At 66.2% G+C, this 14530-nt stretch overlaps 1 protein-coding gene and 1 long non-coding RNA gene across 3 annotated transcripts; one reads left to right on the top strand and one right to left on the bottom strand.

Annotated features, from left to right (window-relative positions):
* Positions 1-1070: 1070 nt before the first annotated feature.
* RTN4R (reticulon 4 receptor) lies at positions 1071-5168 on the bottom strand. Of its 2 annotated transcripts, none has more exons than XM_081541904.1 (2): positions 4888-5168; positions 1071-2762 (listed from the first exon to the last, which is right to left on the bottom strand). In XM_081541904.1, exons 1-2 carry the CDS (start codon positions 4967-4969, stop codon positions 1363-1365), a joined length of 1482 nt encoding a protein of 493 aa, XP_081398030.1. In that variant the 5' UTR covers positions 4970-5168; the 3' UTR covers positions 1071-1362. The 2 variants fall into 2 exon arrangements, with proteins under 2 accessions (XP_081398030.1, XP_081398031.1); XM_081541905.1 differs by having other exon boundaries at positions 4948-5168.
* Positions 5169-5281: 113 nt separating this feature from the next.
* Positions 5282-10910, top strand: LOC145526422 (uncharacterized). The gene is made up of 3 exons (XR_014068884.1): positions 5282-5336; positions 5589-5636; positions 8217-10910. It is a non-coding gene; the product is annotated as an uncharacterized LOC145526422 (long non-coding RNA).
* Positions 10911-14530: the final 3620 nt, after the last annotated feature.

Below are 14530 nucleotides of genomic sequence, written 5' to 3'. Positions count from 1 at the left end.
TCTGAGCAAATGGACGTCTGCAGTTTCCCGGCCGCCAGGAAGGTGGTGGGAGGACCCAGCCGTGGAGGGAAGGAGACGGACAGGAGAGACAGGGACGCCCCCTCCCTGCAGCAGCCAGATTCTGCCATGGGCCGGGGTGGGGGTGGGGGTCTGAGCCCCTACCAGGGGCGTGGAGGGGCTGGGTGGGGGAGCCGGGGCTGGTTGCTGAGCACACCCGGTCCGCTGCCCCTCCCCCGGGCTCTGAAGCCCCAGCTGCGCCCACAGCCAACTGGCTCCGTGGCAACGCTCACTGCCCCCCCAACCCCAGCAGACTGTGTGCTCCTCCAGCTTCGGTTCCCCAGGCCCTGGCCCCAGTGGGAGGGCGGGGTGGCCACATGGCTTCTCTAGTTTGAGTCCTTACACCCAGGTTTTGGGAAAACGTGTGTGTTGATATTTTTGCCTGTGTTGCGGGTGAGCACACGTGCATGTGCATGTGTGCACACGTGTGGTCCGTGCCCGGCCTGTGCGTGCACGTGTGTGCAGAATGATGTGGGCGTGCGGAGCGCAGGCCCAGCTCCAGCTCTGCCGGCAGCCCCCAGGCCCAGGGGTGAGGGTGGCACACAGCCGCTGCCGGGCCTCGCTCACTGTCCAGGGCTCCAACAGGGCCACCCGAGCCTACCTGCAGGGCCCTCTGGGACCAGCCCCCCAACCCACACGGGAGCTGGCGGGGGCAGCCGAAGTGGCGCTGGAAGGCTGGGACCGCTTGGGACTGTGTGACCCCAGAGCCGATGGCCCCACAAAGGCAGCCTTGTCTTGCCAGGCATGGTCTGCGCTGGAGACACTGCAGTCAGGGCAGCTAGGATGGAGGGGCCAAGGCACACCCGGTAGGCCTTAAGGCCAGCGGGGGCTGGGAGGGGTGATGCCGGAGCGCCCCAGGTTCCTGCTGGCACAAGTGCTGGGCTGAAAGGGGTCTCACTGCCCGCCTAGGCCTCAACACTTGCAGCAGCGCCCAGCTTTCTGGGTGGGGTGACACCTCCTGGCTCACCCCCCTCCTCCGGCTCACAGCACGCCGCAGCCTGAGAGGCCACACCTTACGAAAAGAGCTCTTTATTCCACATCGTCCAATATTTTTACACAAGTAAAATAAAATGCATATCTCTATATACCGCGTTCCGGGCGGGAGGCGGCGTTCTGGAACAAACGCCCCGCCGTGCCCTGTAAACATGACGGGTGGAGATGGGGAAGGGGGGAGGCAGGAGAGGGGAGGGGGGAGGGGGGTTGGCGCCGCCAGGGAGGGCGGCCGGCCGGCTGGCTGGTGGCGCGAGGGGACCCCGTATGTACACACACCCAGCTGCTGAGAGAGGCCTTGTGCTCGGAGGCCAGTCAACAGCGCCCGAGCACCGTCCACAGCACCAGCGCGAGAGCCAGGGGGACGAGGCCGCAGGCGAGTTTGGGCGGGGCGCCCGAGCCCTCCAGCCCGCCGCCCCCGCCGCCCCCGCCGCCTGCCTGGCCGAGACGGCACTGGCTGCGCGTGCGGTTCTTGCGGGAACAGCCCGGCCGCCGGCGCGGGCCCGTGGTGGGGGAGCCTGGGGGCTGGGAGCCCTCAGGCTGCACTGCGGTCAGGGGGGGCTCGGCCGAGCTCGGCAGGGTCCCGAAGGGCGAGTCGTTGATGTGCCGGGGGCCAGAGCGGTTGCCCGGCGCACCGTCGCCGGGGGGGACTCGTCCCTTGAGAGCGTTGCCGGCCGAGGCGGGCCTCCCGGCCTCCAGCACCGAGGCTTTGTCCGCGGCGTCCGGCTGGCAGCACTTGGGCAGCCCCAGAGGCTCCTCGTCGGCAGGCCCTCCCGTCCAGACGGGAGGGGCCGGCCGCATGGCCACAGCGCAGCCCTCCAGGTCAGTGGCGGCCAAGCGCTTGAGGTCGCGGCCGGCCAGGCGCGCGGGCAGGCTGCAGGGCAGCTCTGAGGAGGAGCCGCGGAACTGCTGCAGCCAGGCCCAGAGCGGGCGCGCCCGGCAGTCGCACACCCAGGGGTTGTCGTTAAGCCGCAGGTACTGCAGGGACCGCAGGGGTGCCAGGGCCTCCGCGGGCAGTGCGGAGAGGTTGTTGGCAAACAGGTAGAGCGTCATGAGGCGGCCGAGGTCCCGGAAGGCGTGCGCGTGCACGCGCGCCACGCGGTTCTGATGCAGCAGGAGGCGGTCGAGGCTGTGCAGGCCGCGGAAGGCGCGCTCGGGCACGCTGGAGATGCGGTTGCCGTGCAGGAAGAGGTGCGTGAGGTTGCCCAGGTCGCTGAAGGCGTCGTCGGGAAGGGCCTGCAGCCCGTTGTCCTGCAGGTAGAGGTACTGCAGGGCGGCCAGGCCGCGGAACAGGCCGGGGCCCAGCTCCCGCAGGCCGCAGCGGTCCAGGTGCAGCGTGTGCAGGCGGCCCAGACCCCGGAACGTGGCGGGGTCCACGGCCCGTAGCTGCGCGTTGTCGCTGAGGTCCAGCTGCTCCAGGAGCGCCAGGCCGGAGAAGGCGGCCGCGTCGATGTGGGCCAGTGCGTTCGAGTGCAGCCACAGGATGGTGAGGTTGCGGCAGGCGCGGAAGCTGGCGGCGGACACGTAGGCGATGCGGTTGCCGTGCAGGAAGACTCGCTGGCTGGTGGCCGGGATGTCGGCGGGCACAGCCTGCAGACCCTGTTGCGGGCAGCTGGTGGTCACCTTGGGTTCGTTGTAGCACACGCAGGCGCCTGGGCAGGGCGCTGCCACCCTCCACGCCTGCAGCCACAGCACCCAGGCCAGCAGCTGGCTTCCTGCGGGTAGAGCGGAGGGCGGTGAGTGGGCGGGCCCGGAGGGGGCGGGGCCGTGCAGGAGGGTCCCGCCCCTAGTGAGTGGGCCGGGGCGGGGCCAGAAGGGGCGGGGTTTGCAGGAGGAGCTTCGCCCCAGGACCTCCAGTGCGGGGATCCTTGCCGTACCAGCCATGAGGAAGCTGCTGCTGCTGCTGCTAAGTCACCTCAGTCGTGTCCGACTCTGTGCGACCCCATAGACAGCAGCCCAGCAGGCTCCTACGTCCCTGGGATTTTCCAGGAAAGAACACTGGAGTGGGTTGCCATTTCCTTCTCCAATGCGTGAAAGCGAAAAGTGAAAGTGAAGTCACTCAGTCGTGTCCGACTCTTAGCGACCCCATGGAGGAGCCTCCATCCATGGGATTTTCCAGGCGAGAGTACTGGAGTGGGGTGCCACTGCACCCCAAAACCCTCCAGGGGTCTCAAGCTCCGCGGGAATTCTTGACTGCCGCCTGGGACTCAAACACACGAGCTGCCACCCCGCAGCCACTACTCGGGGTCCACGGGAAGGCCTCCTGGGAGGGGCACGCACATCTGCAGACGCCAGAGCGCTGGTGGGCCTGCGCGCAGTCCCAGCGCCAGCAGCTCACAGGCCAGGTGAGGAGAGAAGCCCCTGGCAAACACTGGGGCACCAGGTGGGCCCCACTCATGCCGAGAGTCTGGGGCTACGGCTCACGCCCAGGCCTGTCTTCTGACAGCTTCTGCAGCAGCACCCAACCCCCCCCCCCAACAAGAAGGTCCTTTCTGGCTGCAGGAAGGGTGGGGCTGTGACCCAGAGCCCCTGGAGTCAAGGCCTGCCTGGATTCCGAAGGGCCCTCACCACCTGGGGAGCTGTGGTTGGAGGAAACTGCAGGGCATTGGTGGGAGCTGCAGCCCCTCAGCCCTCACCCTGGGTCTGGTCCCACAGCTGGACCCAGGAAACTGCCCCGCCAGCTCCTGGATCAGGAGCCCTGAGGGCAGGGGCAGGGATCAGGCAGGTCCAGGACTGGGGGCGCTGCAGCACCGCCCTAGAGCCCCTCCAGGCAGGCGTGCTTCCCGGTGAACCTCCAGCTGCCTCATCCCCTCGGCCTCATTTTCTGCTCCATCTCCTACCCGGGCAGGAAGCTTACTCCAGTCCAGCTGCCCCCAACACTCCCGCCCAGACACGCTCCCAGGGGTTCTGCCCTAGCCAGGGGGGTGCAGCTCCCCTCTTCCCTCCCCCATCGCAGGGCCTCACCCAAGACCTGCAGTGGGTGGGAAAGCGCTCCTGAGTGTTGTCCCCAGGCTGGGCTCACTGGCAGGGCCACACGCCCAGCACTAGGCTCCCAGCCTGTCGTCCCACCGTTACAGCCTCTGTTTTGAATGCAGAGGTTCTTTCTGCCTCTGGAGTGAGTCTATTAAAATGTGAATCCCCCTGGGAGGGTTACGGCTTATCAGCTAACACTTGAGTTATCAGCTAACACCTTCCTTGACAGCTAACACCTGCATTGACAGCTAACACCTTCCTTGGCAGCTAGCTAAGAGCAGGATTCTGCAGACCTGAGGCCGGCTAAGTGCTGGGGTTGGAGCCCGGAGGGAGAAAGGAGAGGACCAAGGGCCAGCTTCCCCCACCCAGAATTGTGACCTTGGGCTCCTGCCCCTTCCTGGGTCCTCTCTGCTTGGTCAGGTGCTGACGCCTGCCCCAAGCCCAGAGGCGTATCCACTGGGCCTGGGCCGTTTGTTGGCTGCTGGGGACACGGAAGCCCCAGCCCACCCCCTGCAAGCCCTGGATGCCCCTCCCTGGGCTGGCAGCACACAGGAGGTCACCAAGTGGCATCTCAGCTGGCACCCCCTCCCTACTGTCTCCTTCCAGGCCTCCTTCGGGAGGCAGGGCCCGGTGAAGCCAGCTCTGTGGCCTCCCACTGCTGCTACTGTGGAATGTGCCTGTGCTATAAAAATGGTACTTCCTGTTCCTGAAACCTTGTGGCAGGGGACTCTCTGGGGTGGGGGTCAGGCGGGGGGAAGGTCCTCATCAGGCCAGACTCTGGACCTTACCACCACAGCTGGGCCACGCCATCATGACCAACCCGTCACATGCCTGCCCGACTGAGCTCTGTTACCACTGCACCCTGACCTGTGGCTCCCAGGCTGGCAGCCACGGTCCATGAAGTTGTTTGGGTTGAGGTCGGCTCACCACCAGAACTGGCTGTCCCCATGCGGGGCCTCCAGAGGACCACAGGCCACGGGTCACGTGTCTGGGCCCTGTCAGGAGGCGGGCATCAGGCACACAGACACGGCTCCCCTCTTGCCCAGCTGGCGGCTTTTTGGAAACCAACTTCTGAGGGTCAGTCCCTCTGCACGGGCCCTGCTGTCAGCACAGCGGCCGGCGGTGGGCCCGCTCCTCGCCTCAGCCGCGGTAATTGGCTCCGGCCTGGCCCCCTTGGGGCCTGCCCGCTGGTCTCCATAGCAACCCCTCTGCTGAGCAAGCAGAGGGGGCATCTCTTTATGAGATAATCAAGCCCAACTTTGGGTCATGTGTTCGAACTCACGGTGGGGGCCCTGGAACACGGAAGCCCCCACCAGGTAGTGGGAGGCCGCTCCTGGCCAGGCCCCAGGGCCTGGACCCCCACTCACCCCATCCCTCCCACCTGAGAAAGCGTCCCCACCCCCAGCCTGTCTCCCTCCCTTGTCCCACAACCAACCCCCCGCCCCCGCCTTCCAGGCTTCCACAGTCCAGGCCTCTCGGGCCTCCAGGTCTGCCCCCATCAGACGCCCTCAGGTTGCGCCCTGCCTACCTGGCTCTCCTTTCTCTCCTCTCAATCCCCCCCGCCCCAGGCTCCAGCCCCACTGGACCCCAGTGGGAACTGACCTCCTGCACACAAGGTGAGAAAACCACCCCACACGGGCCCTCGTTCACAGAAACCACAGCACGGCGCTCTGGGCCCCCTCAGGGCCCCTGCAAGCCTCATGACCCGGGTCCCATGCCAGGCCACCAGGCCCCCTCAGCTTCCGCCAGAGCCAAGCCCTCCCCTCCTGGGGCCTCCGCACAGAATGGCCGGGGTCTCCTCTGGTGTCCTCCCTGCAGAGGGGCACCTCCAGCTTAGGCCAAGTCTGCTCAGGAGCAGTGGTTCAGGGCTGCACTTGGGGGAGGACCAGCCACTTGGGCCTGGGGGGCGGGGGCACAGGGACCAGATGCTGTTCAGAGTCTCTCCTCCTGGCTGCTGACAAGGTCGGGAGGCTGGGAGGTGTCAGGCCTGGCGTGGCCTCCAAGGCCATCTGCACCAAAGAGATGGCACAGGGCTGGCAGCCTTGAGGCCCAGAGCCTCGCTGCGGCAACAGGGCGGCTGTGACACCCACTCCGCAGGCTGTCACGAGGGTCCACCAGCTGGTACAAAAAGGCCTGAGTCGGAATCGCACGAGAATCCGTTTTCTTTTCGGTGTGTGAGCCCACCTTCAGATTAGGAAGCTGAAGCAGTGAGCGGTTAAGCTGTGACCTGTTGCCACTCAAAGCAGGTCCTGGGGGATGTGGGCAAAACAAGCAGCCACAGAATGGCCAGGAGGGGCAGGAGGCACCAGTGGTCCCGGCCCTAAGGGCAGCCGGCGCGGCCATGGCTGGAGTGGGGCCCAGGCTCGGAGGTGTGGGCAGCTGGCCTCGGGTCCCAGAGGCTGGGGTCAGCGGTCTGTGGCGGGCTTGGACAGCATTCGCCCAGGACCCTCTCGAGCACCAAGGACGTCCCATGGAGGGTCATGTCACCGACCGTGGTTACAAGGCAGAACAGGAGGCCACAGTCAGCATAGCCAGGCCAGAAATAGCTCGGGTGGGGGGTGGCGTCCATGCGCCACAGAGGGTCACGGCTCCCCAGCGCGGCTGCGCCCGCGCAGCATCCCTGCCGGCCCCACCCGCGACGGGCTCACCGCCCGCCCCCGACGTCCATCTGTCCCCCTCGGTCATCGCTGTTTCTCATCCTCACCGCCCACTTTCCGTCCGGCCGGCAGGCACAGACACACTCAGTGCGGCACACGTGGCCGGGCCGTTTCGGGCCCCTTGCCCGGCTCGGGGGCGGGCAGCGGGGGTGGGCTGGCCCGATCCCTAGTGGGCAAGGTGGCCCGCCGTAGCAGGAGGGGGCTCGACACGGCGCCGAGCGGTTGCAAACACCAGAGCCAAGCAGTGGGGGAGACAGGGCCGCTGCGGGCACAGCCCGTGACAGGCAGACCTGGGGTGAGCGGGCCAGGCGGTCTCTGGGGCACTAATGTCTCACCCGTTTTACAGGTGAGGAGGTGCGGTTTGGGGGTGGCGGGTAGGGGCAGGGGCACCCGCTCACAGGCCAGAGTGCAGAGCACACCCACGCGGGCTCCGAGGGCGGCTCGGGCGTGGCCCTGCTGGGACCCTGTGGTCCAGGCGCAGCCTGCCTGCATGTGTCACCCCACCACGTGGCGTCTGGGGACTGCCGGGGCCATGGAGCCCAGCTGACCGCAGGCAGATATCAGAGGAGGTGCGCCGGCAACTGAGGACCCAAGAGCACCCTCTGACGGGCAGGATGCTGGGTGTGTGGGCCACAGGCCTCAGAGCCAAGCCTGGGCCGCCAGCACGCAGGGCTCGGGACCCTGCCCTGTCCAGACACGTGCTCTACGCACAGCGCCCACCCCGGGCCGCGCGTCAGGGGCTGATGACACTGCACCGGAAGCCTGGTCCAGCCCTGGGACCGCTGGTGCAGGCCACGCATGGCTCCCAGCAGGGACTCAGCGGGCGCTTCCTCCTCCCACCACGCACACCGTCAGGCCCCCTGCAAACACCCGCTGCCTAATTACCTGGAGATCTCTGTCCGCAGGGCCAGTTCATCAGGGTCCTGTGCTGATGCAGTGGCCAGTGTCGGCTCGTGTCCCCAGGGGATGCTGATGAGAAACTGGCCGGTGGCCGACATGCCCCTTCCCCAGGAGAGCTCAGAGACGGGGGGGCATGCCCCACGCCAGGGCCTGGGACTGCGGCCACACACCTACCACCAGGCCCATCAGCCTCCCCGATGCTGTCCTTTGCCCGCTCCTGTCCCGGACCAAACGCCGAGCCTGGTGGGGCCAACAGGGCTGGCTCCTGCCCTCCCCTGTCCCTGCCCCCTCCTCCCGGGACCTTGCCTCTGCGGCCAGCACAAAGCTGACTGTTCCCACGAGGCCCTGATGGCTGCCTCCAGTAAGGCTGCTGCGGTACAGGACCCCATGCCTGGGGCCCACACCTCGGGCATGCACCGCAGGCACACACACACACACACACACCCTCCGGACGTGTGCTGCCGGGGCCTGGGTGATCCGGGCTCAGAGATGAGCCCGCTGAACGGCCCCGGGGCTGTTGTGATGAGGTGACGCCAGCAGACATGGGAGCCCCAGGGCCAGGGTGAGGGGTCTGCCGGCCTTTGTGGCAGAAGCTGACAGGCCGTCACGTCAGCGGCTCCCAATCCCTCGGCCTTGTAGGCATCGACGATGAGGCCAGTGGCCGCTGCAGAGAGGGACTTCCTTGGCTCTGAGAAGACAACGCTGGGCTCTGGAGGCCCTGGACCGCTCACCCTGGGGATCAGCCTGTCCTGGCTCTTGGTCACTGCAGTCGCCCCTGCCCGGACGGGCGGCTGGACTGGGAGCCTACTCCTGCTGTCCCAGGAGGGCCAAGTCCTCCCAAACTCTCCCGACCAGGGTGGTTTGCACCCCGAGATGGGCTTACCCTGGGCGGGGTGCTTGGGGGCTTTGAAACTGAGTGGCAGCGCTTGGGTGGGCAGCAACCGCCAAAGGGGGCCGTGGGGGGGACCAGCAAGGCCCACGGAGCAGACCAGCTAGAGGCACGTGGGGGGCCCGGACCTGCAGCCAAGGGGGGCCGTGGGGGGGACCAGCAAGGCCCACGGAGCAGGCCGGCTAGAGGCACGCGGGGGGCCCCGACCCGCAGCCCGAGACGCTCCCACTCGAGTCACCACTGGCCAAAGCCACCGCCTCTGGGTGGCTGTGTGTCCACGTGAGGGTCCGGGCAGGCCTGCTGGCAAGGAGGCCCTGTGCGCCACGGCATCTCCCCTTTCCTGACCAAGGTGCCCCACTTTTATTATTTGTCCTTCAATGGGAAGATCCGCCAGCCACAGCCTGGATCCTGACGTTGGGGGAAGTATGTCAAACCCGACTCTCTGTCCCCTCCTCCCACCGAGTGGATGGCGCGATGCTGGCGGGCCAGTGAGCGCCCTGCTCCCCGTGTGACCCGGCCCCGAGCCCCGGAGGAGGAGAGACCCCCGCCGCCCCAGCGCAGGGCAGACGCGAGGCAGCCCCAGCACTCCAGCGTTGGGGCCTTAGGTCGTTCAGGGCTTCCGTGGCCGAGCTCGGCTCCCAGGGAGGCCCTGTCTGTCTACCGTGGTGCCCCAGCTTCACACTCACCCAGCGCCAGTGGGCTCCTGGGAACACCCGAGGCACCGACGCCCCTCACTCCTGAGGGCTAAGCTACACGCCCCCAGTGAGCGAGGGGACGACCGTCAACCCCACGCCTCAGAGGCGGGCACGGAGCCTGATGGGGGCGCAGTGACCATGGGGAGCCAGCAGGACACTCACTGCAGGGGCACACCAGGTGGCCGGGCACAGCGTCCAAGACCCCCGCCCGCCGCGCCAGGTGGCCGGGGCAAGCCCTGAGCCCCAAGGCACCCAGAGAGCCGGAAGGGGGAGCAGCCCCTGCGACAGGTGAGCCGCTGAGCCCCTCGCCCAGCACAGGCCCTGGGCTCCCTGACCCCCCGAGCGCTGCCCCCTCAGCCCAGGCGTCCCACTCCACCGGCTGCCCGAGGTGGACCCCAAGGTCTGGTGGCCCTGGTCCCCACTGTGGCCTCTGGGACGTGCAGAGTGGCTCCTGCCTGATCACCCACAACTGCCAGTCGACGGGCCCCACTCTCAACAGGGCATCCCACCAGCCTGCGTGCCTCCCCAGTAAACATTACCAGAGAACCAGGTGTCTGGAAGAGGTGCCAATGCTGACAAAAGTGGAAATGACTCTAGAGGAAGCAGAAACCATGCGGTGAGTAGATAAAAACGAGGGAAATCCAACCAGTGTCCTCACAGGGACAGAAGAGGATATAAAACAAGAACAGGGTGCTATGAAAAAGGAGCCATCAGGAAACAAGAAGAGTCCTGGGAGCTAAAAATAGACCTGCTAAAATTACCAAAAATCAATAGAAAGTTTGGAAAACAAGGTCAAGGAAGCCTTCCAGAAAGAAAAAAAAGAAACGGAAGAGAAGATGAACACAGAGCCAACAGCTGTCTTAGGAAACCCAGAAAGAAAACAGAAGGTAAGAGGGGAACATTATCCGAGAAATAACACTTAAGAACCCCCCAGAGCTGAAACCTCCCCTGCGAGTGCCTGGCACAATGTGGGACACTCGTGGTGCGACCTCAGGCCTCAGGGTCAGGAGAGGAACAGCGATACGGCTGCAGACTCACTTTGGACTGGGCCACGTGGCTTAGACCTGCTGACATTCGAGGGCTCACGGGGCCTTTCTTAGACAGTGGAATGTGCTTCAGCTAAAACTGGACGTGAACCCAGAAAGAGGGAAACACAAACCCCAAGATGGGGTGGTGAAGGGCAGTCAGGGGCAGCTATGAAGGGACGGCCGCGTGCCCGGCCCAGGAGGGGACATCAGGGAGGCCTGGAGGAGACACCCCTGCCCCCAGGGAGAAACCAGAGTGCCAGCAGAGTGCGTGCCGTGGAGCAGAGTAGGCCCCGGAGGGTGGCACCTGGGGCAAGGGCAAAAGACAAAGTCAGCTGTAAACTCCAGGAAAAACGAAGGACCGTGCCAGAGCGAGGGGTCACCCCTGTGGCCACGCGGTGATGAGCATCTGCATGACCTGGGTTAGGAAACACTGGTTACGAATTCAACTGGCAGCCTCGCTGGGGCGCATGCTGGAGAAGGGGGTGCTGGGGTGGGAGCCACGACACGTGGGGGTAACCACCTGGAAGAACGGGGCACGCGGCAACAGCAGGTGGGTTGGAGGAGGACCGCGCACCGGAGCCCCGGGACCAGCCTCCCCGGGCTGGGCACAGGCTTTAACTTTGAGCAAGACGCGGCCGACCACGGTGTTATCTTTTAAAAAAGACTGCAGGCTTGGCAGTGAAACCTCAGAAACAGAGATAAATAAAAAGAAGAAAATGAAGTGTTTCTGCCAGAAGGTGAAGATGAACGTGGGTTAGCAGCAGCGTCTCCAAGGTGCGGGGTGGGAAGAAACTGGGACCGACACCCCCCAGGCCTCCGGCACACGGCAGGCGGCTGGCTGCTCTTCAGCCGCTGCTCGGCCAAGGGTGGCCAAGGACGCCCCCAGCCTCCGGGGAGCGTCGGGCGCTCGGCTCCGAGGCCTCGGAAATCCAGGCTCTTGGAGGGATGGCTTCCAGCCTGAAGATCATTCGTGCGCCGGGCTTTCACAGTCCCCTGGCCTGGGTACTCCCAGGTCACAGATCTGACCCCCTGACCCCAGAGTGGGGACCCTGAGAAGCAGGGGATCCAGGGGGAAAAGCCCCCAGGGCCTCGGGGTGGGGGTTAGTTGACCTTGGCAGAGCGCGGACAGCCCCCCCCCACCGCCTCTACGCGAGCCCCAGTCGCGTGCCTGCATCCAAACGCCTGGCGCGCAGGAGGGGTGATGTGAATAAGTAATTGCTCTTTTATTAACGAGTGATAAATTATTCCTATATGATTGTGTGATAACTCTGCCTTATTTGAAATCAATTTGGGATGGAGCTCGTTGGCGGCTTCTCACCAGCGAGGGTGGGAACACCGGGCACTGCTGCTCCTGGAAAAGCAGGTCAGGGCACTTCGGCCGCTGTGCCAGGAGCCCCTGGGCGGGGCCAGGAGGCTGGCCTGGTTTCCTGAGCACCTGCCCCCGGGACAGGCGCCCCACAGGGCCTCCGCCGCCTTCCCCCCGGGCTCAGAAGTATCTGAGGCCAAGGTCGGGCTGGGGAGCAGCCCCAGAAGGCCCCGGGCGTTGCTGGGGATGCCCCGCAGCTGGGCACCAGGGGCCACCCACCTGTCACCCTGCGCATCCCCCACTGAGGCCCTGCCTCTTGCCCACCCCGCTCCCAGCCGGCCTCCCTGCCTCCTGCCCGGGCCCCCACGCTCCACCCAGCCTGACACAGACGTTTGCTTTTTCCCCCAGATTTTTCCTAATTTATTTCACATCCTCTCTCCCTTCTCAGCCCGGGGACCGCCAGCGACCTCGGCCTCTCAGACCCAGGTTTGTCGTCTGTGAATCGGGGGGTGGAGGCTGTGAACCCGACAGACCCCCACAAGTGGGGGCCCTTCACCCCCCCTCCACGGTCACCTCGACGGTCTCCTTGCTTGTTTCTGCTTCCCCACCCCCCGGGCTGCAGGCACGAACAGGGCGAGTCAGACGTGTTCTCCGTCGGTCCATCTGGGCTCATGCGCCCACACTGGACAGGGCGGCTGCCCGGGAGGAGGTGGAGGGGAGGCCTTCCCGACAGTGGGAGCCCCTCGAGGGCCCCTCGGCCGCCCACCCTCCGCAGACTCGACCCCTCAGTAGAAGAGCGCAGATGGCCAGACCTGGCAATGTGGGGACAGTGACCCCTGCCCCCGCATCCGAGCTGCCCACCCAGCAGGAAATGGGCCGCAGGGGTGGGACGGGGAGCCTCCCCGATTCCCAGCCCCCGCTGGGCCCGGGGCTGAAGGGAGGGCTCCGGGGAGGCCCTGACCCCCCACCAGGCCGCTCCCCCTCCGGCCGCCCCGCTCGCCGCCCCAGGAGCAGGTGACGAGTACGGTCCCTCGGGCACCATCCGTCTCGGCCTTGACGGGCCCTCTCGGTGACGTCCATGAGGGACGCAGCAGGAACATCTTTATGGGGAGAGTTTCTCTTTTGCCGATTCTCGCACAGAAAGCCAGACGCTTGTCACACCTGTCCCCGTGTCAGCCTCTGCCTGGCAGAAACCGGGGCTGAGGCCGGGAGATGACGTGCGGCCTGGACCTGGCCAGGCCAGGGGCCCTGTGCCAGATGGCGGGAGCTCAGAGCTCGCCACGCTCGCCCCCACGGCCCTGTCCGTCCCACTCGAGCTCCCCGCACCCCTCCCTGCACCCCTCTTGACCCTCCTACTCATCTGACCCACACCCCCAACCCCACCCTCCCAAGCCCCACGCGGCAGGCTGTCCCAGGGTCTCGAGACTTCTGCTCGCACCAGGAGTCCCTGGTCCTGGGCCAGGACGGGGGCTCAGTGTGGCCTCACTGGAGGCCCAGGCCTCAGGCTCCTCACCAGCCTGCCAGCGCCCATGCCAGCTCCTCTGGGGGACCTCGTGAGCTTTCAGGTGTCTCCCCGGGTACCGAGGGCCTGAATATGTCACAGGAATCTCCAGGTCCCCGTGGCCTGGCACGGGACACCTGCCAGGGACGCAGCTGGAAGCCAGCGCCCTCAGGGATCTGTCAGGGGTCCCCCCGCCCCTCATGTAGTGTGAAGTGTGGGGCACAGCTCACCCCACCAACAGGGCTGAGGAGGGTGCTCCCCAAGCCCGGCCTCAGCTGCTAGGCCAAACCGACAGGTCCTGAGGAGAGGCTGCTACACGGCAGGCAGGCAGGTGGGTGGGGGCCCAGATGGGGAACACTTGGGGGGGAACCCATGCTTCTGCCTGAGCGCCGGCCGATATCCTCGGGACAGGGCAGGACGCGAGGGTCTCAGGAAGCGCCATCACAGCCTCTGTTCCCATAGCACGGCCCAGCGCAGGGCAGGGGGTCCCAGCTGAGCAGAAAGGGGCCCCAAGAGCTGGGACAGTCAAGCCCCCAGTGGGGCCCCAGGCAGCAGTCACCACTGACTCCCTTTGAAACCTCTGGAGTGGCAGGGAGGCTCAGAGGGCGAGGGGCCTGCCGGGGCATGGCTGGCCCGGGGCCAAAGCCCGGGCTCCCCACGCAGGCCCCCTCAGCCCTCGTGGAGAGCACTCCCACACGGGTGGGCACCCTCTGCAGACCTGCACCCTGGGGGCCACCTTGGGTACCTGTCCCGTGCCCGACAGCCACTGGCCCCAAAGACCACCAGTGCCCGGGGCCCCTGGACGCTGACTCGGGGCACTCCTGAGGCCACCTCTTTGTTCCTGCACTCCACCCCAGCCTGCTCCCCGACACCAGCCCTGGGCTGAACTTGGAGATGTGGGCGGTGGGGAGGCAGGTGTGTGAGTGCCACGTGCTGGAACCCGGGAGCCAGAAGAGAAAGAGAAGTTCCCGAAGAGACTTTCCCGAACGAGAACCCCCAGTGCAGGCCTCGTCGGGGGCGGGTGGACACGGGAGAGTTCAGGGTAGGAGGGGCCTGGCTGGCAGCGTGTTTTAGGAAAGCGTCTCCGAGCCTGAAAGGAAGATGGGATGGTGGTGAGGATACGTGGGCGTCCGTGGCCATGGGCCCAGGAGTGGGCTGGTCCACAGCAGACCCCCGGGGAAGGATACAGGAGCAGGCAGGGAGGGGTCCGGCTTGACAATGGACTTGCCCTTGGGGAAGGATGGTGGGAGGTGGCCAGGACGCTGGGCCTTGGGCCCAGATGCAGGGGTGGAGGGACACGTGGGACGGGGCGATGACCACAAGACAGACTGAAGCTGGGGAGTGCGAGACCCCCAGAGTGGCACGTGGAGGGAAACGGGTGTGAAGCTGCCAGGGGTGGCAGCCCAGGGGCCCAAGACCCCCCTCATCCGCACACGCCTGGCACACATCCCAGAGGCAGCGGACATTTGCTAACCAACCCCTGGGAGCTGAGGCCCAGACGGCACTCCATGACAGGCCAGGTGGAGGCCTCAGA

The sequence above is a fragment of the Giraffa tippelskirchi genome, chromosome 11 (genome assembly GCF_054371585.1).
Source record: "Giraffa tippelskirchi isolate mGirTip1 chromosome 11, T2T-mGirTip1v1.2.pri, whole genome shotgun sequence".
Taxonomy (NCBI): Eukaryota; Metazoa; Chordata; class Mammalia; order Artiodactyla; family Giraffidae; genus Giraffa; species Giraffa tippelskirchi.
The sequence above is the reverse complement of the archived record's forward strand: the minus strand, read 5'-3'. Positions and strand labels throughout refer to the sequence as shown.